The sequence below is a fragment of the Lissotriton vulgaris genome, chromosome 10 (assembly GCF_964263255.1).
Source record: "Lissotriton vulgaris chromosome 10, aLisVul1.2, whole genome shotgun sequence".
Classification (NCBI taxonomy): domain Eukaryota; kingdom Metazoa; phylum Chordata; class Amphibia; order Caudata; family Salamandridae; genus Lissotriton; species Lissotriton vulgaris.
In genome coordinates, this window is record NC_141698.1 from 63,745,581 (window position 1) to 63,770,426 (window position 24,846).

At 45.3% G+C, this 24,846-nt stretch overlaps 1 protein-coding gene across 1 annotated transcript in view; it reads right to left on the reverse strand.

Annotated features, from left to right (window-relative positions):
- The window catches only part of E4F1 (E4F transcription factor 1), a 225,520-nt gene that overhangs the window by 165,494 nt on the left and 35,180 nt on the right, over positions 1 to 24,846 (reverse strand). Inside the window, exon 4 of the mRNA XM_086940476.1 lies at positions 15,571 to 15,749. Within this exon, the coding sequence (XP_086796602.1) occupies positions 15,571 to 15,749 (179 nt within the window). The remainder of the gene's footprint in view (positions 1 to 15,570; positions 15,750 to 24,846) is intronic.

Below are 24,846 nucleotides of genomic sequence, written 5' to 3' on the forward strand. Positions count from 1 at the left end.
AACAAAAGACCTAGAAAAAGAAAAAGTAAATAGTACCGCAATCACAGCCACAGCAGTGCAAAGACCCTAATCAAGATGGAGAAATCAGTACTTGGTCCATGCTCCACACAAAAGATAAAGTAAGTGGAGCCACCACGTGCTGGCCAATTGTGAGGCAAAAAATAAGACTGGCAATGAAGCAAACAATGGCTGTTTCCGGTCCAGGGAAGACATGACTTGGCAGTTCGGGCTGGACTGTTCCCATGTGGCACAGGGTCAGACTGATTTGCACATGGCCATGTTTGAACTGGAATGGTGGAGTGAGCTAACAAATGATGATGCATTAATCCCAGATCAGTTGACTGGGGGTGAGTGTTTGATTTACTCAAGCGCTCCGTCCATCATCCCCTTTGGTATCGCACCTTTCATTATGAGGCTGCAGTCATTGCAAGTGATTGGCATGTCTCACAGAATACCTTCCCATATGGAGAAATACAGTTGAAATCTAGCTCAATTATTTAACACCTTCAGCGCGGCGCAGATTCCTGCGCTGTGCTAAACGTTCTAATGAGCCAACGGGCTCATAACGGAACGGTTCCGTCATGAGCACAGGCCAACCGACGCTCATGACGGAACCGTTCCGTCAATAGCATCAAAGGGGTTAAAAAAAAACTGTTTTTTCCATACAACACTTATCATTAAATGAACCAAGGAGAGTCCAGAATTTAAGTGTATGGTTGAAGGATTTTGTAGGAGATGCATCTCACAGGAGGAAGACCTTCTTGGACATCCTGTAAGAAATTAAAAATAGGGACATTTGTTATCAACTGATCGTCCCTTATCAGATAAGAACCACTTATAAAAAACCTAAACATATGCATTTGAAGAATCAAGGGGCCGTTGGTAGGCTCCAGACCCCTAGTGTGTAGGAAAGTGCACCTTTTTTACATGGACACTCCCACTTTTTTGCCTGGTATCTGATAATTTTCCCTAAAACTGTACAATTGCATCCCCTGTAAATGGCACCCCTGGTACCTAGGGCAAGGAGGCTAAAGAGAGCCCTTGGGGGCTGCAGCATTTATTGTGCCACCATAAGGGACCCCTCAGAACCAACATGCAACCTGCCATTGCAGGTTGCGTGCCATGGTGCAGAGAAAAGTAAAGACAATATGGTACACCGCCTGTGTGCCAGGCCAGCAGTATAGGTAAGTCACTGTAACAGCAGGCCTTACAGTCCTAAGGCACGGTGCACTATACTACATGTGTGGACGTATCTGGTAGATATGCCCCTGTGATGTCCAAATTGAATCTTCGATATTACAAAAGTGAACAGGCAAGCCATTTGGAGAACATGTTGGAAACTGGTGTTTATGAGTTCCCCAGCTGCATGATGGCTTCACTGAAAATAGAGATGTTTGATATCCAACATCTTGTATTAAATCTCACACTGATTTCAGTGATATATTTATTAATACATGCACCCAGAGGGCACCTTAGAAAACCTACTGACTATTACTGTGCAGCTGTAGACCAGCCTGCAGCACGGATACATTTCTGACCCCTGCAGGTGAGAGCTCGCGTTCTAGGAGGGCAGAAACAATGACTGCTCCGGTTGGAGGTGCTTTCACCTCCTCCAAGCAGGATCGCTAAGAGTACGGCCTCTCAAGGCAGGAGGCTTAAAAGGGCTCTGCAGCTTTTCATAGGAGACCCAAAAGTTTACTAGACCGGGAAATGCCATGCCCTACCCCAGACCCATTTGGCACCAGGACATGTGGGAAAATTATCTAGTCAGGAGGCGTGTTCCCCTCCCGGGCTAGTCCCACAGACATTTTAAAAACAGGAAGTGGTCCTATAGAGGGTGTAGACATCCTGAAAGTATGTAGCCCATTGGTGATTACCTGTCACTCCCCTTAACGCCCGTAAATTGAATATTTAGGTGGCATCGCTGACACCAAGGACTTCGATTCAACTGTTTGAGAAGAAGAGGACAAAAAAGAGCAAAGAGAAAAGTGAAAACTGAAAACTTGCTGGAGACTTTTGGTGCCAACTGCACAGTCTAGACAATCATGACCAGCGGCTCATCCTGCAGCTGCCCAGCTTCTAAGAACCCCAGAAGACAGTCAGCCCTTTGCAGATTGCCCACAAACTCCTTTGAAGTAGAGGAGGTACTTCCCTGCAGGCACCGAAAACGCAAAGTCCGGTATACGGAGTTGGTGCTCTCCGGCCAGCCGGACGCAACAGCTTCCCAGCAAGAGGAACCTGTGCTCCTAAAGTTCAAATCTGTCCCCTCAGCAAGTGAGAGACAACACCGGAACCAACCGAAGCCGCGCAGGAACAATATCAGGGGTACCAGACCTTTGCAGCAAACGGAGCCCATGAGTCCAATCAGGACTCAAACTGCATATGACGAGCAGTCATTGAGGGACGTCATCACTGCAGAGACTCACTTCCGCTGTGGCCCACCTGCCCTGATTTTGCACCCTCAACCAGTGAGACAGACAACCGCAAAGCCCAAGGAAGCACAGAGCTCAGCCGACCTTTCCACTTTGCACCATAGAACCCCAGCACAGGAACCGACAAACCGGCTGTGCCCTCTTGTTTCCAGGACTCTTGAGAAATGAGCCCCCGCCCCCCCTCCCCCCGTTGTGAGCTCCCGGACTTGTCCCCCTCTGCATGCAGCCGATTTCTAGGTGGCCCACTCTTCTTTCCACCGGCATAGCATGCACAGCTTCAAACCTTACCAGCACCTCCGTTCCCGGGTGCCCCGGAGTAGGCAATGAGTAACTGCTGGTGGTACTTTGACATTGAACCCCTACGACCCTAAGTCCAGACGGAGACCCCCAGAAACCCCCTGTAAATAACAGTATGCAACATGTCTCTCATAGGGAAGCACTGCTGTGTAAAGACTAATTTTAAGTGAACTGCTTACTTACCTGTCAAAGTAAAATGCTACTTACCAGTATACATCTGTTCTAGGCGAAGTCCTAAACTTAGCAATAGATCGCCACCTGGTGTTGGACTCGGATGATTGCAGGTTGTTGTCTTCTTGGAAGAAGTCTTTGTAGTCACGAGATAGGTGACTCCTCCCTTGGACAATACTGCGCATGGTCATCGACTCCATCCTCAGATTGTTTTTCGCCATGATGGGAAATGATGGAGTTAGTAGAAGTAAAGAGAAAGGATGTCCATGCGTGTGCATCTAAGTAAGATGAGTACTGGAACGGATACAAGTCCCGGGGAGGGCGTGTAGGACTCTGCAGCTCTACATGCCAAGAACAGATGCATACTGGTAAGTAGCATTTGCCGTTCGAGGCATATGAGCTGAGATCCTACACTTAGCAACGATTGTGCAGCAGTGTCTCCCCTAGCGGTGGTCGCTTGTATCCGTTGCAGCATACTGAAATAGTGTTTTAAGGACAGCTTGGCCCACTGCAGCTTGGCTTGCACATCAACACAATAGTGTTTAGTGAAGGTGTGTATTGTAGACCATGTTGCTGCCTTGCATATGTCCTCTAGTGGTATGTTTCCTATGAAAGCCATAGAGGCTCCTAGTTTACGAGTAGAGTGTGCTCTAGGAGGAACTATTAGTGTACGCTTAGCTTTTTGATAGCATATTTGAATACACTTTACAATCCATCTGGCAATTCCTCCGTTAGAGATGGGATTGCCTTTGTGTGGTGGAGAGAAAGATACAAATAGTTGTTTTGTCTTTCTGAAGGATTTGGTCCTGTCTGTGTAGTATAGTAGAGCTCTTCTCACATCTAAGGTGTGTAAAGTCCTTTCTGAAACAGAGTCTGGTTTTTGGAAAAACACTGGTAACTCTACTGATTGGTCAAGGTGAAACGGAGTAATCACTTGGTAGGAATTTAGGATTGGGTCTAAGAACCACTTTGTTAGGATGTATTTGAAAAAATGGTTCTTCTATTGTGAATGCCTGTATTTCACTAACTCTCCTGAGAGAGGTGATGGCAACAAGGAAAGCAGTTTTCCATGTTAGGAATTGCAGTTCACACTTATGTAACGGCTCAAAAGGGGGTCCCATGATTCTTGTAAGGAACACATTTAGGTTCCGTACTGGAGCAGGTGGTAACCTAGGTGGGATTATTCTCTTTAATCCTTCCTTCCATAAATGCTTTTATTGCAGGTACTCTAAAGAGAGATAGATGTTGTCTATTTTGGAAATACGCTGCAATTGCTGCTAGATGCAGGCGTATGGAAGAATAAGCCAAATTGGACCTTTGTAGGTAGCAAATGATATTTTGGATGGAAACATCCAGTGGATCAATGTGATTGTTGTTACAGTATATTGCAAACCGTTTCCACTTAGCAGCATAGCATGCTCTGGTAGTGGGTCTTCTAGCTTCTTTAATTATATTCATACAGTCTGGTGGTAAGTTTAAGTAACCAAACTCTAGGACTTCAGGAGCCAGATCACAAAATGTAGTTGGCTTGGTTCTGGGTGCCTTATTTCTCCATGGTTCTGTGTTAACAGGGATGGCGTGAGCCGTAATTTCTGATGTGGAACCAGTGAGAGATCTAGTAGCGTGGTGAACCACGGCTGACGTGCCCATGTGGGGGCCACTAGTATTCGTTTGAGAGACTGTTGTCGGAGCATGCGTACTACTAGTGGAATGAGTGGGAGAGGCGGAAAAGCGTACGCAAATGTGCCTGACCAGTTCATCCATATTGCATTCCCCTCCGACCGTGGGTGTGGAAACCTGGCGGCGAAGGTTGGGCATTTTGAGTTCTCGTGGGTGGCTAACAGGTCTATTTGTGGATGCCCCCACATTTGGAAGAATGGTTGAAGAACTTGTGGGTGCAACTACCATTCGTGAATCTGTTGTGACTGGCGACTCAACAGATCTGCTATGTGGTTGCGAATTCTTGGAAGGTGTTCTACTGCAGATGTATGTTTTGAGGGATGGCCCATCTCCAAATGTTCTGTGCAAGTTGGGACAGTTGCAGAGAGTGTGCCCCCCCCCCCTGTTTTTGTATATAATACATGGCTGTCATATTGTCCGTCCGGACTAGGGCAGCTTTGTTTTGGATTTGTACTTGAAAAGTTTTGAGTGCTAGGAAAATTGCTAGCAGCTCTAAATGGTTGATGTGGAACTGTTTCTGTTGATTGTACCACTGACCTTGTGTGGTATAATGCAAGAGATGGGCTCCCCATCCTGTGAGGGATGCATCGGTTATGAGCACTATCTGTGGAACAGGATCTAGGAACGGCCGTCCCTTTGTCAAGTTTTTGGTGTTCCACCATTGCAGAGAGCGATATGTACGGCGGTCTACCAACACCAGGTCTGTGAGCTGACCTGGAGTCTGATTCCACTGTTGTGCTAGACATTCTTGTAGTGGCCGCATTTGCAGTCTTGCGTGAGGAACTATAAAGATGCAAGACGCTGTCATGCCTATTAGTTTCATGAACACTCTGGCTTGGAGAGAGTGCTGGCATTGAAAAAGGGAGACTAAGTTCTGAATACTTTGAATCCTGGCTTGACTGGGATACGCTAGAGCTACAGATGTGTTTATAGTAGCTCCTAGATATTGATGAACGTGCGAAGGCTCTAGGTGCGACTTGCTGTAGTTTATAGTAAACCCTAAGTTGTGCAGTGTTTGAATTGTTTGTTTTGTGTGTTGTGCACACTGGTTGAACGATTTTGCTTTTATGAGCCAGTCGTCGAGGTAGGGGAAGACATGTATTTGTTGTCTTCTGAGATGTGCTGCCACTACTGCTAAGCACTTTGTAAACACTCGTGGTGCTGTTGTGACCCCGAATGGAAGGACTTTAAACTGATAGTGCTGTCCTTGTATGACAAACCTTAAATACTTCCTGTGCGCAGGATGTATTGGAATGTGAAAGTAGGCGTCCTTTAGGTCTAGTGTGGACAAAAAGTCTCCCTGTTGTAGTAATGGGAGTACCTGTTGTAAAGTGATCATGTGAAAATGATCTGATTGTATGTAGTGGTTGAGGGGCCTGAGATCGAGAATTGGTCTTAATGTCCCGTCCTTTTTCGGAATTAGGAAATACAGGGAGTAAACTCCTGTTCTTTGTTCCTCTAACGGAACTACTTGAATAGCATCTTTTTGTAGAAGTGCTGGAACTTCCTGTTGAAGCAGAGTTATGTGTTCTGCAGACATTGGACGCTGCCTGGGTGGTATGTTTGGGGGGGGGGGTTACTGTGAGTTCTAAGCAGTAGCCATGTTGGATGAATTTGTCTTACCCACCTGCCTGTTGTGATGGAGTTCCAGACAGGTAGGAACTGTGAAAGTCTGCCCCCTACAGGAGTGGAATGCTGTAGGGGAGGCAGAGGGAAGTCACTGTTTAGGAGTGGAAGAGGAGCGGTTGTTATTATCACAACCACTTCCCTTGTTGTTATTGCCTCTGTATCCTCCTCTAATATAGCCTTTATTAGAGGAGGTTTGTGTGCGTTTTAAAAGATGATGTTGTGTCTGCGCCGGTATGCTTGGAGCCTCCTCTATAAGAGGAGTGGCGAAAAGAACCTCTAGTTTGGGTGGATTGTAATGCCCCCATAGACTTAGCGGTATCTGCGTCTTTCTTCATCTTTTCTAGTGTATTATCTACTTCCGGCCCGAACAATTGGTTCTGATTGAAGGGCTGGTTCAGGATGGTAGTTTGTACTTCTGGTTTGAAACCTGAAATGCCTAACCATGCGTGACGCTTGAGAACAATACTAGTGTTAACTGCTCTGGATGCTGTGTCAGCTACATCTAGTGCGCATTTAATTGAGGCATTCGATATTAATTTGCCTTCCTGTAAAAGCTCTGCTGCCAGATCTTTGTGTTGATCTGGTAGGTGTTCCTTTTCTAGTTGATCGTAATGAGCCCTGTTGTAGCGTGAGAGTAAGGCTTGTGTATTTGCTATGCGCCATATGTTTGTTGCTTGTGCAGCAATTAGTTTCCCTGATGCATCAATGATCTTGGATTCTTTGTCAGGCGGGGGTGTGTCCCCAGAAGTTTGAGAATTGGTCCTTTTACGTGCATTTGACACTACCAAGGAGTCTAATGGCAGATGTCCCTTAATGTATACTGGATCAGCTGGTGCTGGCCTATACTTTTTCTCTATTCTAGGATTTAGCACCCTACACCGTACTGGATCTTTAAAAATCTCTGGAGCATGTTTAATGACTCCTTTGATCATTGGTAATATTTGGGTAGACCTTTGGGACTGTTCAAAAGTGTCTAACAAGAGGTCCTCCTCAATGGCATCAGAGTGCATAGGAGCCCCATGGTAAAGTGCAGCTCTGTTTAATAAATGATTAAACCCAATACGATCCTCTGTAGGGGAAGGTTTTGTTGGGTAGTACTGAGGATCAGGGATGTCTGGTGCATTGTTTGGTGCAAAATTATATGTATCGTCATCCTTGGGATATTCTGTGTTGATATCCTCATCTAACGGGTATGTATGTGGCTCTGGTACGTCATCCCCCCCACCTAAATCATACTCCTCGTCAGTGTGGTGTGATGATGCAGGAGTTTGTATAGGAGAAGTTATAGGTTCAATATATGGAGTAATAGGAGAGGAAGAATGTGAAGGAGAGGAAGGGTGCATTGGAGAAGTTGCACAGTCCTTTATGGCAGGAACCACAGGTGTAAGTGGTGTGTCTGCTGGTCTTTTTAGGTCTCGCCTGTCGATGCGCATGCGCATCGAGCAAGGCGAGACTATAGCGAGTTATCCACACTTTATCTGCACTGCAAGGAATCGTGGCGATTCCTTGCAGTGCCCGTGACTTTTAAGGTCAATGCGCATGCGCATTAAGCTTATGCGCATGCGCATTGACCTTAAAAGTCACGGGCGCGTGCATGTCCCCTCTCCGCCCCCTCCCCCGTTCCGCCCCCTCCCCTGTTCCGCCCCTTCCCCTTCCCGCCGCTCGCCATATGTTCGCTCGTTCCCTCCCACTGGCAGCCTGCGGCCACTGCTGAGAAGCTTGTTTTAACTTACAGATCCGCCTCTCAGTCTTGCTCGCCTTCAACATTCATTCTCTCCCCGCTCCGCCCCCTGCCCGCCCCTCCCGCCGTGTCGCATTTCTCCTCCCCCTCCCCTCTCTTCCTTGCGTCTTCCGGGCCGTGTCGCACCTCGCCTGCACGTTTTCGGCAAATCTCTTTTCTTTAAAATAAGGTTGGTGCAAACCCTTCTGGTGCAGGACCGTGTAGACTCGTCACTTTAGGACTACATGAGCATTGTTTTCATACCTTCGCTAGGCTGCCGTAACCATCACTGTTCCAGGACCCTCTTACCTTCCGTCATCTGCGATCTGCAGGGCCCTTCTATGATGCCGGTTCCCTTGATTGAACTAGTGGCCCTCCTTTAGTTGCTCCCAATGTACAACTTCTCATTACATGGTACGCATGACCGTCTTGAGGATCGAGCAGAACACAAATCCTAAATGCACCAAATGATGCTCAGAGCATAGTCTGCATTAAACCCAAAATTGGAGGGAAGCACACATCCCAGACTGCCCACAGTGCAATGAAGCCATTCGATTCACACCAGTGCTAGTAGCATAGCATGTCTATCCTTCCAGTGTGCGAAACTTGCTTGGTGGGCGTTGCCAGTGCACTCCTCTGGCGCACAACACTGCTCTGCGCCCTGCGGTGCTACAGAACTCAACTGCTACGACAGCCCCTCTTTCGTCTTCCTGCCGTGTCGCACCTCTCCCCTCTCCGCCCCCTCCCCTGCCCGCCCCCTCCCGCCGTGTCGCATTTCTCCTCCCCCTCCCCTCTCTTCCTTGCGTCTTCCGGGCCGTGTCGCACCTCGCCTGCACGTTTTCGGCAAATCTCTTTTCTTTAAAATAAGGTTGGTGCAAACCCTTCTGCTGAATCCCCTCTGCCTTTTGAGCGTTATGCCTAAACTCCTCATGTGGTGCAGGACCGTGTACACTCGTCACTTTAGGACTACATGAGCATTGTTTTCATACCTTCGCTAGGCTGCCGTAACCATCACTGTTCCAGGACCCTCTTACCTTCCGTCATCTGCGATCTGCAGGGCCCTTCTATGATGCCGGTTCCCTTGATTGAACTAGTGGCCCTCCTTTAGTTGCTCCCAATGTACAACTTCTCATTACATGGTACGCATGACCGTCTTGAGGATCGAGCAGAACACAAATCCTAAATGCATCAAATGATGCTCAGAGCATAGTCTGCATTAAACCCAAAATTGGAGGGAAGCACACATCCCAGACTGCCCACAGTGCAATGAAGCCATTCGATTCACACCAGTGCTAGTAGCATAGCATGTCTATCCTTCCAGTGTGCGAAACTTGCTTGGTGGGCGTTGCCAGTGCACTCCTCTGGCGCACAACACTGCTCTGCGCCCTGCGGTGCTACAGAACTCAACTGCTACGACAGCCCCTTTCCGTACAGAATTCCACCGATCAAAATGGTTACCCCTATGCTATGGTGCTCGGTCACCTGGCCAAGCTTGTCCCTGTGTCCCATCGTTGACCATGTCCATCCCCCTGCTGTAGAATAGAACCCTCAGCATTCCCGCGGCCAACACCTGTTGCGGCCTTGAACTCTCAACATTACCATGTTCCACCAGCTTCCTTGGTACAGAACTCTCTGGATTCTGTACCAGACTCATTTATTAGTCAGAAACTCACACCCACCCACCCACTCACTCTCACCCACCCACTCACTCTCACCCACCCACCCACTCCACCCACCCACTCTCACCCACCCACTCTCACCCACCCACTCTCACCCACCCACTCTCACCCACCCACTCTCACCCACTCACTCTCACCCACTCTCACCCACCCACTCTCACCCACCCACTCTCACCCACTCACTCTCACCCACTCACTCTCACCCACTCACTCTCACCCCCTCACTCTCACCCACTCACTCTCACCCACTCACTCTCACCCCCTCACTCTCACCCTCACCCTCACTCACCCTCACTCACCCTCAACCCCTCACCCTCACTCACCCTCACTCACCCTCACTCACCCTCACCCACCCTCACCCTCAACCCCTCACCCTCACTCACCCTCAACCCCTAACCCTCAACCCCTCACTCACCCTCACTTTCACTCACCCTCACTCTCTCACCCTCACTCACCCTCACCCTCAACCCCTCACCCTCACCCTCACTCACCCTCAACCCCTCACCCCCTCACCCTCACCCCCTCACCCTCAACCCCTCACCCTCACTCACCCTCAACCCCTCACTCACCCTCAACCCCTCACCCTCACTCACCCTCACCCCCTCACCCTCACTCACCCTCACTCACCCTCAACCCCTCACCCTCACTCACCCTCAACCCCTCACCCTCACTCACTCACCCTCACTCACTCACCCTCAACACCTCACCCTCACTCACCCTCACTCACCCTCACTCACCCTCAACCCCTCACCCTCACTCACCCTCAACCCCTCACCCTCACTCACCCTCAACCCCTCACCCTCACTCACCCTCAACCCCTCACCCTCACTCACCCTCAACCCCTCACCCTCACTCACCCTCAACCCCTCACCCTCACTCACCCTCACTCACCCTCACTCACCCTCACTCACCCTCACTCACCCTCACTCACCCTCACTCACCCTCACTCACCCTCACTCACCCTCAACCCCTCACTCACCCTCACTCACCCTCAACCCCTCACTCACCCTCAACCCCTCACCCTCACTCACCCTCAACCCCTCACCCTCACTCACCCTCAACCCCTCACCCTCACTCACCCTCAACCCCTCAGCCTCACCCTCAACCCCTCACCCTCACTCACCCTCAACCTCATGCTAAAGATTTACAAAAAAAACCATTAACAATTCTAAAAGCACTAACTCTAATGCTGCGAGACCTATTGCATTTCTAATGCTTGTTTTTTTATAAGGAATTGCTTCCACATGTCCAGTTTTTGGATTAATTTGGACTTTTTTCTGTCTAGGATCTGGTCTGAACAGTTCTTCCTCTTCTATAATCTTCTTCGGCGTCGATTTTTTCAGTGCCGATAGAGGTTGTCTATTGTTCTTTGCCTTAGGAGGAGTAATTGAGTCCCGTGGCAATGTTTTCGGTGCCGAAGGTTGTTTAGTCTTATCTGGGGTCTTTGGTACCGATATTGGAGGTTTCGGCGTAGAGACAGGTTTTACTGGGCCTGTGGCGCCGGAAACTGGCTTCCGCTCTTTGTTTTTAGAACCGGAAGGTTTCGGAGTCGAAGCTTTCGGGTCCAGTACGGGTTTTGGCTTTGGCACCGATGTGTCTTTTGGTACGGGTGCCGAAGTGTCCTGGTCTTTGGGCACCGAAGGGTGTTTTGTTTTCGGTGCCGACAAGTCCTTCGGTTTCGAAGTATGTTTTGGTGCCAATGGAGGAGGTGTAATTGGCACATGGTGTTTCTTCGGTGCAGAGGCACCGGAAGGTGTATTCTCGGAGCGGGGCTGAAGGCGGGGCGTTAGAGGGTACATTTCGGCCTCGACTGGGCCCCATGGGCGGAGTGCTGACCGTTGCCTTTTGTTTGGGTAGTGTCTGTCGTGCAGGGGCAGATGTACTCATGGGTTGTCGAGATGAAATCGAATCGTCCGAATCCTCTGCCCCCGATATGATCTGGAGATCAGACGAGTCTTCCTCTTCGCCAAGTGGAGCCTCGTCCTCTGAGATATCTTGGATTGGATATTCGTCCTCGGAGTAGTCTTCTTCGACGATCTCCTCAACGATGGCCTCCGGTGCTGGTGCTGATCTCCTCATCTCGTGTCGACGGGCCCTCCGATCCCGGATGGTCTTCTTCGATCGGAAGGAGGCACAGGCTGTCCAGGTCGACTGGTCGTGTTCTGAAGAGAGACAGAGGTTGCTAACCTCGTGATGGTCGCTATGAGGGAATTTTGTTCGACATACCGGGCATCTCTTGAATGGAGTTCTGTCCATGAGGCGTAGGCCGCACGGCGCCGATAGGCCCAACGGCCCGCGTCGACGCACCGGAATGTAGCTGGTGATGTCGAAAAGTCTATTCGATGTCGTAAAAAGTTTGTTTAACGCTTCGAAAATGCAGAAAAGTCTTTTCTAGCCGGAGCGGAAAACTTTCATCCGAACCCAGTGGCGGAAAAAAACAATCTGAGGATGGAGTCGATGGCCATGCGCAGTATTGTCCAAGGGAGGAGTAACCTATCAGGTTGTTGTCTTCTTCCAAGAAGACAACAACCTGCAATCATCCGAGCCCAACACCAGGTGGCGATCTATTGCTAAGTGTAGGATCTTCAGCTCATATGCCTCGAACATACATATTTAAAAAAAGTACTTACCTGATATGGTTCTTATCAAAATGTATATAAAAACACAATTTGTTTTCTAAATTGGTTTCTGAGTTATTTGAGTGTGTGTCTCACTTATTGCCTTTGAACACAACACATGCTTAGCACTGCCCGCTGATAAGCCTAAACTGCTCGCCCATACTACCACAACAGCGAGCATTTGGGGCGTCATTTGTTCCTCTAATTCCTTTGGAGGTTGACTGGACTACTTGCGTTTTGGTAATTATATAGAGAGCTAACTTCCTACATTGTAGAACCCAAAAACTCTAGCAGACAAGAGTGATTTAGCTGTTGCAGACGAGACCTAAACAATGTGTGACAACACAGCGAGGGAATGAACGCCAACAACACAGATGAGAGAGAGTAACAAGGAGAGAAGGAAGTGAGGAACATGGAGCCGAAGATGGAGAAGCACACCAGGGCTAGCACAACACATAAGGGGTGAGGTAGAAGCACATGAATGAGAGTAACAGTGGAGGGATTAAAGTATACGAGGGAGATAGCTGGAACACACATGCACTCCCATGGAGTGCTTAACCAAAACGAAAAAAAAAGTTGTGCTTGAAAAGTAAGTAGTAGAAGCCCAAATAATGAGGCCCTGCTCCAGGAGCGAGACAAAACATAAGAGGAAGGAAAGCCTACACAAGCAGATGAATAAAAATTAAGCAAACAAGAACGGCAAAGCCAACCAATGGTAAGCAATGGGAGGGCTCTAAGCCCGCTGAAAGCTGACAACAGGTCTTTTCTGAAACAGAGAAAGAGACAGCTTGTGCTGTCTGGTAGGAGAGACCAAAAAAGTAACTGGTGAAGCCATGCAAACAAATCGGGAAAAGTGGAGAGCTGCATAAGACTCATTTGTGCAATATACCTGCATACAAAGTTGTAAATTAACAGCTGTTAGAGCAATCTCTTGTGCTGCCACTTAAGAACCCACCTATTTAATTAATTTCCTATTTCTTTTTTTTTTTTTAGTTTTTTTTTAGTTTTAAATTCCTTTATCAAACAACCGTCAGCAGAGTACAAGTGAATCAATTATAAGGTACAGCAAATTACATTAGCATGGTGGAAGGATTATTACATTTGAAGAATTACGACACAGAAAATGCAGAGACAACAATAGAGCTGCATAACACATATTGGGCGTGTGGTGACAATAGAGGAAGCAGGGCACATTGCTTAGTTAATGATGGTATATGTAGCCATACAGTGCTGTGTCCCCCACCCCAGGAATCAAAAGAGTGGCGAGGATATCTCTGGAGCACCCGCAAGAACTCAGGCTTAGGAATCAACAGAGAGAGGCTGTTCCAGCAAATATGAGTGCAGCAGGCCCCACATATCTTGGGGTCGTGAAGAGCGAGTTAATAAGTCCGCACATGTGCAAAGTTGGTCTTGCCAAAGGATCATATCACCCAACCACTCCTTAAATTTAGGCACACGGCCAGAGCCTCCTATTTCTAAGTTCATCCTATTATACACAATCAATGTGCTTGTTGGCACACTAGTTGCTCTAATTCTTCAAACAGTTCACAATAACTTCTCATGTTGATTTATACCATAAAGACCAGAGAGGCCACAAATATGAGGCAGTGGCCATCTTAAATGCCCGCATACAAAAGAGCAGCTTTTTTGAATCAGAAAATGGCACTGGGTATTGAAAGCAGGAACAGTACCAAGCCAGTAACTTGCTTTTTTCATTTATGGTAAGACACAGAGTGAAACTCTAAGACTGGAGATAAATATTGGTTCTATACAGTTGACTGACGCCATAACAAATATATGTATGAGGCTTGCGAAATAATCACACAGAGAACAGTCCTTTGATCAGGATGGAGCGGAAACCCAAAATACGATATTCTGACGTACAGATTAACACATTTTCTTTAACAGTATATAGAAATTAAAAGTACATAAAGATTATAGGCAAACTAACTAATATTAAGACACTGCTGAGCTAAGATACTTTATTACTAATGAAAGCAGGAGAGAGAACAACTTGAGATAGATGCCCTGTGCAAGTGTTGATGCATTAAATTTAACAATGGTCCTGGATATGGCGTTCAGTTAGATGTACTGTAATGATGCAATTTCTTGAGGTATTCATTGATTATGTATGGAACGATAAATACATTTGATTTGAATGAAATCTACATAATGCTACATAAGTAATGTAAACATGACATGGAGCAAAGGAAAATACCAAGACACTGAGCAGCCAAAGATATTATGAAAAGTGAATTTCGTCTGCATGTAACAAATGTTTATCAGGTATCGCAGCCCCAATAACTCCAATAGTAGGTAAATAAAGTTTGAATAGGATGATTTGTGTACTACAGAAGTAAGGTGTCCCTGGGGAATGCAAAGTATTAAAAACTGTAGTTGGTGCTACATATAGTACACATTCTTTTACATTGTATTAAGCATCCAAGCTAATTCAGACTGGAAACTGTTAAGCTGCAAGAGTACTAATTATTGCCTATGAGCAAGTGATTTGCTGCGCTTATTTTTGTTTCCTTTTTGTTTTATTTATAATACATGTGATATACCAGTATATTTCTAACATTTCCAAGAATCAGCATAGTACCAGGGAGGGGTTTAAATAAGGAATTTGGATAAGTTAATATCCAAGAATTAAAAAAGGTTTAAACTTGTGCTTAGGAGAATGCCCTTATGTCAAAAACCTTATTAGATGTTACACCCAACCCGAAATGATCATTTAAGACGCTTCACACAGTACTGACACTCATTTAAATATGTAATTAAAACAAAGGTATTGGTTGCCAGAAATCTTAGGAATCATTTTAATTGACTTGAGGGGAGTTAAATTAACGGTACAATAAAAGAAGGATGTAAAGGAATGCGGCTGCAGGTCTAAACTGTCCCACCAAAGTCCAGGCACAACGCAGAGTGGGTATGTCAGATTAATGTATCATATCATAAAAAGGCATCCAGAAGTTTTCTGGAAAAAACATACCTAAAAGATAATTAAGGTTTAGAAAAGGGGAAAAGAAATCACCACTTAAGGAGTGTATCGAACACCCTAGTTTATGCTGTTGCCTCGTTTTGCTCTTAGTAGACCCCCTTATTTAATTTATGTGAATTTGGGAAAAGGGTGTACAAAGCATGGGAGGGGGCATGAGTGATTTAATGCGCTCCATGCCGCAACTGGCAAGTTTCATTTTCTTTTATATTACTAAACTTAAAGTGGCACTTCTAATTGCGCTACAAATGGATTTGATTTTTCATTGATAATTTATGTTTGTTCATTAAGCCACAAATAATCATGATCAACTCTAAATTTCTCTATTTCGGTAACTATTTCTTACCGTTTTAAATGTTTTGTGGCACACCTCACAAACATATCTGCCCTCCTCATTGAGGCGCAGCTTCTTTGCCTTAATGTCAGTCTCGTCTTCAACGCCATCCCCTCCATCATTGGAATCTTCCACCTGGACTTCGAAAACATGCTCTTGGGAGGAAATTCCCTGATCAGTTGTGCGGCAGCCTGCACAAATAAATCATCAATCATTTGAAAATTTTGAGTTTAAAAGTCAAAAAGCATTGCAACAGTACACTGCAGATACCATAGAATAACTCAAACAAAAGCAGGCATAAATGTGGAGCGTGCGAAAGTAATTCTCGTAAGGCGCCGTAGGAAAGGTTAAGAAAAAGTTACTTAGCTGTAATTAGAGCTCACAGTTGTTGAGACAATCATCACATTCTTAACTGCTGGTTTATTTCTGTGGGTCCAAGGGGATCCTAAAATACATTTGTATTCTTTTAAAACCTTATTGAAACAAAAACCTGTGATGTCTATTTGTATTTAAATTAAAAGCACAAACATTACCCAAGACTACAGCTTTCAGGATACCAACCCTTCAGCACCTAGAACACAGTGCATCAACCCAATCTGATGTGTTCTGTTTAGAGCTCCATGAACGATAACTACATCTGTTATATAACAGATGTTGCATGGTGTTGTATCCTGTTTGTACACTTATGTCATTTTACTCCCCTTGCATTTCCCCTGTGTGGTTCTGGTGCCTGGAATGTATGATGCGTGCTTGCATCGTGCATCCTGGGTTCCAGATTCCATACCAACTGTATCATTATAAATCTGTATCCTGTACTGATGTGCTGTGCTTCAACTTTTGTTAAAGAATTAAATTACATATTTAATTCATTCATCTGTTTCCTTGGATCTTTATATTGGCGACGAGGTACATCTTACGATTTCTGCCACTATCCTTGAAGCACAGGAGCAGAAATTCGAAGATTTTGATTTCGAACCTGGCGAAAAAAGAAAACTTAAAACTATTGATTTTATTCACTTGTTCTTCAAAGAGAATATTGTTCTTATTCACAACGTCGTATTTAGGAAGATTTACGACCAACTGATCCACCGTTACAAATTTCTACAGCTTTTTGGATTTCACCAACGGAAAAAAAAAGAGAAGTAACACGGAAAAGTCATCGCTCCTACCTTCATTTGTGGCGCGCATTCAGGCGGTTCCAGTACACCTACTCCGACGGATGGGTAATGCTGTTTTTCAAACTTATTGAATTTAATGCTCTTTTTGGATTTTGGCATATATTGCGCGTACAACGCACGAGACTGTGTGTCAGCCCGAGGCGTCTGCTGACGTACACCTCTCCACACGTCAATGCGCAATAATTAGCCAAGACGCACTCCGTTGTCATCGCGTCGTGCGTGTGAGCGCCATTTTGTGTATCTATGGTAACGGGATACACGGAGTTACCGAAGACGCCGAGGAGTTTGTGACGATTCCTGCTAAACTGAATTGTATTTCTACACGCCGGAGGGTAAAAAAGACTATATACATTCTGTGTTCTTTGTTTTTTTTAACACTTTAGACCTATATTGGATAACACAAATCGAACCATCCTTATATGAAAAAAAAAACTTTTGACACATAACTTTTACTTGACTATTTTGAAGAACTGTTTTCTTTTAAAAATATATATATCTACCCAAAATGCAATTTGACCCACCTTCTAAATTCTTGCAAACCAAAGGAGACCCGCCCATTCCATGGACCAGGTGGAAAGAAGAGTTCTTTACTTACCTCAAGGCTATGGATGGTGAAAGAATGTCAGCAGAAAGAAAAAAAAATATATTTCTACATTGCCTTGGATCAGAAGGACAACTTGTATTTAGAACTTTACCTCCTGTGAGATCTGGGGGTGATACTAGTGTATATGATGAGGCAGTACAGAGGATAGAAGGAAGATTTAAACCTGTGACTAGTGTAGCTTTAAATAGGTTTAAGTTTTATACCAGAGTACAAGATGAAAATGAATGTTTCGATGAATTTTTAACTGCTTTACGTGCACTTTCTTTGCATTGTAATTTCGGTTTGATAACTGACGAAATGATCAGAGATCAAATTGTTGTACATGTAAAGACCAAGAAGGTACAAGAACAGTTGTGGATTTTAGGGGATCCAAGTTTAGAAACTGCAATAAGTACAGCTAAGGCTTTAGAGCAATCCGACAAATGGATTAAATCCTTAGATAAAGTTTCTGTTCACACTACTCCTTCCACTTCCTCTGGTGAAGTTAGTACAGTAAATGTGCGAGAAACGAAAACTCAAAGTTCCAATAAGTATGATAGTAAAGGTAAACAATTTTATTGCTTTAGATGTGGGAGCCCAGATCATATAGCTATTGATACACTGGGAGGGTTTAAGGTATTCCAGATTAGGACAGGCGCGCTACCTAGTAACCGCAGGGTGCTGTGGTGTTGTAAAGTGTCAGACTCCAGGCAAAGGGGCGGGCGGTAATCCCTCGTAACCGCTCAGAGGTGGATTATAAATCCACACTAATTGTACAAAAACAACAAAAGCCCCTGCTCTAGGAAAATATCATAAAGTCTCGGTGAGTCCCGGTTATGGTACAATAGTGAATTGCGCACATCAATAGTGTTTCAAAATCAAAAGAAAGAAATTTCAATGACGTAGAATCCTTGTTATGGAAAACAATTTATTGTTCCTCTTGTTCTGGCCAACACGTGTTTCATCGCAGGGAAACAGACTGCGAATCTTCAGGGCCTTTTGAGAGAAAAGCCGGAAGTAGTGATGTGGCAACAAGTATGGATAATGCGCTAAAAAGCGTAGTCGGATGGTTCCTTAATAAGGTCATAAGGAAACCATGACCGGGAGGAGAAGAGATTGAAGCTGTAACGCTCGAAATCAGGTAAACAGGCGGGTACACCTGGCTAGATTCGTTCCCCCTCCTGTGGTTCCCGGTGCCGTTTTTCGAAGATGATATTTTCCTAGAGCAGGGGCTTTTGTTGTTTTTGCCCAGATCATATAGCTTCTTTTCCACAATGTCCTGCTATAAATAGACAGTGTAATAAGTGTAGTCGTACGGGTCACTTTTCCAAATATTGTAAAACTTCCGTTAAATCATTTAATGATTACAAAAAGTCCTCTTTCAATGCTCCTAGACGTCCTAATGGGAATGTATCGTATGTAGCTGAAGTGGAGAATAATGTTTCTTCTATTAAAGAATCAGGTATTGTGGTCTCCGTACAAAACCCATTTGACATAACACTTGCAGATAGCTTACCATCTCCAAAAAGTCTAGTGAACATTTTAGGTAAGACTCTTGAACTCATGGTGGACTCATGTTCTCCATGGACTATTATTACTCGTGATTATTGTGTAGAGTCATTTGGAAACCTGGTTGATGTAGATTCCTTGTGCAAGCCTGACATTGTTGCCTATAACTTTGATACTTCTGAGATCAAGTTTATAGGTTTTAAAGAAGTTCTTATTGTTGTCAAAAATAATTCTGCAGTCATCAAGATGTATGTAGCTTCTAAAGGTGTAAATGTCTTAGGGTGGAGGGATCAAGCAAAGTTGGGGATCTCTTTGAATCCTAGGTTGAAAGATCCTGTGTGTGTACTAGCTGTATCTGATGGAGAGTATGACATAGCTTCTATGTCTAAAGACATTTCTGATTCTTTTCCTAATGTATTTTCTGAAAAACTCGGAAAGTTGAATGGTTTTACACACAAAATTAAGGTCAAACCTAATACTGTCCCTCTTAAACAAAAGTTAAGGGGTGTTCCCATTAGTGTCAGGGAAGAGCTCAGAGTTATGCTGGATACCATGTTAAAGATGGTGTCATTTCTGAACAAATGTTTGGTTATAGACTGTCACCCGTTACCGAACATAAATGAAATGTTGTGCATGTTAGATGGAGCCTGTGTGTTTTCAACCTTGGATCTTAGATCCGCATATCACCAGATTGAGCTCACAGAAGACTCCAAGCAATTCACAGCTTTCATCACTCCTCATGGGTTGTTTCAATTTAAAAGGATGCCTTTTGGCCTAGCGTCGGCTGCTTCAGTCTTCCAAAGGGCAATGTATCATATATTTAAGGATCTAAGTATCTATGTCAAGTGCTTTCAGGATGATATCCTCATTTTTTCAAAGAACTTCTCAGAACATTATGTTCATCTTAAGGAGGTTTGTTCCAGGTTGGAGGAATTTGGTCTGACTATCAAAGCTAGTAAGTGCAAGTTTTTTTGCAAAACAGTGGATTATTTAGGTCATTCTCTTTCGGGTGACGGGGTTGTGCCAAAAAAGAACCTTGTTGACGCTATTGTTAAAGCTCCCTCCCCAGACAATAGGGAAAAACTACTTTCGTTTGCGGGGCTTTGCGAATACTATAGCAAGTTCATCCAAAATTTTGCTAGTAAAATGGAGCCTCTTAGGGAACTTACAAGAAACTCAGCCAAATTCATTTGGACTGAAAAACAAGAACAGGCATTTAAGCAAATCAAGGAGGAAATTGTTAACGCTCCTACTTTAAAGTCTTTCTGTGTTAACAAGAAATGCATTATCACAGTCGATGCTAGTCTTTATGGCATTGGTAGTGTGTTAAGTCAATCGTCGGGTAAGGATGAGTGGTGTGTTGCCTTTTCCTCAAGGACTTTGTCTCCTACAGAGAGAAGGTACTCTGTCATTGAAAAGGAACTGCTTGCCTGTATATGGGCTGTCGAACATTTCAGGAATTACGTGTGGGGTAATCGATTCGTACTACGGACGGATCATAAACCTTTGGTTGGGATTTTGTCTCCTGGTGGTGGATGGAATTCCACAGCACGCATAGCTCGTTTGTCCTCACGTCTCCAGGAGTATGATTTCGAGATTGTGTATGTTCCCGGTAAATGTAATGTTACTGCGGATTTTCTTTCGAGGTTTCCTTGTGAGGATGCTCCCAAGGTGGATAATGAAGTGGATGTCGTCGCTTCTGTTGGGGATTGTGTCTCCAAGGAGTTTATTTCCTTGTCTGAAGAAGAGTGGTTTGCTGAACTTGGTAAGGATGTGATTTGTCAACAACTTCTTGATTTTGTAAGGAATGGTTGGCCAGCCTCTAAGGGTATTTCACCGGATGTAGCTCCTTTTTGTCAAGTTTCATCTGAAGTCGAAGAGTTTTCTGGTCTACTTTTCAAAGCTGGTAAGTTAATCCCGCCCCAATCCTTACAAAGGAGGATTTTACTCCTCGCCCATCAGAGTCACATTGGCATGTCGTCAATGAAACGCCTTATTAGAGAAAGTTTTTGGTGGCCGGGAGTCGATAAAATGGTGGATAGGCTTGTAAGGGATTGTCCACACTGTGTTAACAGTGATAAAATGCTTCATTTGACCTCAGCTCCCCTTAAGCCTGTGCCTTGGCCCAATTTTCCCTGGCAGAAAGTAGGTTTTGACATTTCTGGCCCTTTTAAACAGTTGCCGTACAATGCTCGTTATGCTTTGGTACTTGTGGACTACCACTCCAAGTGGCCCGAGGTAAAGTTTGTTAGCACGGTGTCTTCCCACTCTGTTATTCTGTTCCTTAAAGAAGTGTTTGCCAGGGAAGGGTATCCTGAAACTTGTGTCACTGACAATGGTGCTCAGCTTATTTCGGCTGATTTTGAGAAATTCCTTAGTAGTTGTGGTATTAAGCATTACACCACCTCTTTGTATGAACCCAGGGAAAACGGTCAGGTCGAACGCTTTAATCGTGTCCTTAAGGATTGTTTAAATGGTGTGCAAGTTTCTGATGATGGATGGTTGGATGTGGTGAGGAAAAGATTATGGGCGTATCGCATCACACCCCATTCTGTTACTGGGGTTAGTCCCTTCAAACTCCTTAAGGGAAGGGAACCTCCATCTGATATATGTCCCTGGTGGATTAAGAAACTTGATATAAATGATTCTGTTGTGGACCTTGCTGGTGTAGCCAAACGGGTTGAAGACAAACAACTGCACATGAAAACCTTGTTTGATTCCAAGATGAAGACCAGAGATAATGATGTTGTGGTGGGGGAATGGGTGCGTGTTAAAAAACCTGGTTTTCTTGTTAAGGGTTTTTCTAAGTTTTTCCCTCCCATCAAAATTGTCAAGGTTTTTAAAAATAGTGTAGTCACGCAGGATGGAAGAGTCTGGAATGTCCGTAGAGTGGCTAAGCATGTCAATGTTGAAAATGTACATAGTTCTTCTTCTCCTGATCTTGGTAATAGCTTTAGGAGATCTGATGTTGATTTCGCTATGCCTTCTCCTAATGTTGTTCACGATGATTCTTCTGTTGCTTCTAGGGTTAAAGCCTGCAATAGACTAAAGAATGTTCCCTGCAGATATTTAGATTAATGCACTTTAATGTTTTACCCTTCTTACATTTATTTTTTCTTTAGGGGTATGATGTGTTGTATCCTGTTTGTACACTTATGTCATTTTACTCCCCTTGCATTTCCCCTGTGTGGTTCTGGTGCCTGGAATGTATGATGCGTGCTTGCATCGTGCATCCTGGGTTCCAGATTCCATACCAACTGTATCATTATAAATCTGTATCCTGTACTGATGTGCTGTGCTTCAACTTTTGTTAAAGAATTAAATTACATATTTAATTCATTCATCTGTTTCCTTGGATCTTTATACATGGATTGTCTCTCAATATGGATATATATATGATCGGCTACAATACCAACAGAGGGTTCAAACCCCTCAAAGGTCCTCCCAGCAAAATCAAGGAAGATCACAATCCTACCAGCGTCGTCCTGGTAGAGTAAGAGGGAACTCCAGACAGTCCACACCTGCTGCCTACAACAACAAAAGCAGTGAGTGCTTGCTTCCTCTAACTCAGTTACCCCCTCTGGTGGAGGAAAGTGTCATTTTCTACCTGGAAGAGTGGACCAAGATCACACTAGACAAGTGGGTGCTGAATATTGTAAGGAATGGGTATACCATCAGGTTCAAGTCCCCTCCCCCTTCTATTTCTCCTCAAAAGACTGTCATCCATTGCATAAATCTTCTGAGGTAAGAGGTGTCAGTTCTACTCCTAAAGGAAGCCATTGAGGAGGTCCCATGGCATCAACATCGGCAGGGGCTATACTCTCGATATTTTTTGGTCCCAAAGAAAGGTCCAAACAAGGAGTTCAGGCCTATACTAGATCTCAGACGTCTCAACAAGTTAATTCTGAGAGAGAGGTTCAGAATGCTAGCATTCCATCAAATAATCCTGCATCTACATCAAGGGGACTGGATGTGTTGCATAGATCTTCAAGATGCCTATTTCCACATACCAATCTCTCAAAAGCATCAGACGGTTCTACAGTTTCGCATCCAATCAGACCACTTCCAGTTTACTGTCCTGCCCTTCGGTCTCAAGTCTGCTCCTCACACATTCTCAAAGTGCATGGCAGTAGAAGCTGCAGAGGTTGTGGAAAAAGCAAACCTTTGTCTACCCTTACCTGGACGACTGGCTTCTCAAGAGTGCGTCGCCAACTCTTCTGCAGCAGCACCTCGCCTACTGCATTCAACAACTACATCGGCTCGGTCTACACGTAAATTTAAAAAAATCCATCCTCAATCCAACACAGAGGATACAATACCTAGGTGCAACTTTGGACACAGTCAACACAAGAACGTATCCTTCGGAGGAGAGACGATCATCCATTCTCCACAAGTGTCAAACTCTCCTGAAGATACCTCAACCCACCGCCAGGCAGATCTCATCCCTGCTGGGTTCGATGGCCTCGTGCATTTTTCTAGTTCCAAACGCCGAAGTTCACATGAGAACCCTGCAGCAGACTGGAGGATCAGTGGTCCCAAATCTCCAATTGTTGGGAGGACACTAACTCTGCCTCGGTCTGTCCGGCTCTCCATCAAATGGTGGATGCGACGGATTCATCTCATCATAGGAGTCCCCTTTCAAGAGGAACTGCCAAAGCAGACTCTGGTGACGGATGCGTCCCTTCAGGGATGGGGCGCTCATATGGGACCACTACAGATCCAAGGAATGTGGTCAGAGAAAGAGCAACTACACCACTTAAACATACTAGAACTCAGAGCGGTACATCTAGCTCTCAAATAGACTACTCTGCTTGTTCAGACGGACAATAAAACAACAATGTACTACCCGAACAAGCACAGGGGCACCAGGTCCAGACTCCTGTCGCGGGAAGTACAGGCGATTTGGAAGTGGCTTCTGGCACGAGACATGAAAATCTCTGCAATTCACTTACCAGGTGTCCTCAATGTCCAAGCGGACAGTCTAAGCAGGCATTTCGCAGAAGCACACGACTGGGTGCTAAAACAAGAAGTGGTGCAAGACAAATTCCACACCAGACATTGATCTCTTCGCGGACGCCGAAAACGCAAAATGCAGCGTCTTCACCTCCAGGTACCTGCAACCAGGTTCAAAGGGGAATGCTCTGTTGATAGACTGGTCGGAGACATTACTCTACGCCTTTCCAGCAATTCCCCTCATTCCCATGGTGATCAGGAAACTGTACAAGCCCACAACAGAGAGGATCCTGGTTGCTCCAGAGTGGCCTCGCCAGTGGTGGTACCGGACCTTCTTCACCTGTCCAAGGTACGACACAGGAGGTTGCCATGTCATCCGGATCTGCTGACCAGGGCGGGCAGCAAGGTGTCCCACCCCAACATGCCGTCCCAGAGGTTAGCTGCATGGCTCCTGAGTTCATCCAATATGGACATTTAGGCCTCTCTCAAGACTGCATGCAGATCTTGAAGGGGATAGGAGATCTACGAGGAAGTCTTACGCTTTGAAGTGGAAGTGTTTTTATATGTGGTGTACTGCTGAAGGTCATGACCCTGTTCGAGGTCAGGAACAGGTACTTACTATACTTGCTGTATTTGGCCAAAGCAGGCTTGCAATACTCCTCCATAAAGGTTCACCTGGCAGCAATAACAGCATATAGAAAGTCTCCCATTCAAATGAAATACCAGTATTTGTAAAGCGCACAGCTACCTTCGAAGTGGTGTCCCGGCGCTGGGGGCCCTCGGGAAGATTAAGCAAGCTATTGCCCAGTCACATGGTGCTGGGCTGACCTGCCACCGGTGCCAGGGATCAAACCATGAGCCCCAGATTCCAGCGCCAGTCGCCCTTCCTGCTGCGTCGCGCCACACCTCTTCCTCATTCAGGCTTCGTTCTTTCAGATGCCAGTTGTTAAGGATTTCTTGGAGGGTCACAAGAAGGTGTATCCTCCCATTAGGGCTCCATCTCCTCCCTGGGAGTTGAATTTATTTATTTATTTAGGAATTTTATATAGCGCATGGCATTACGCA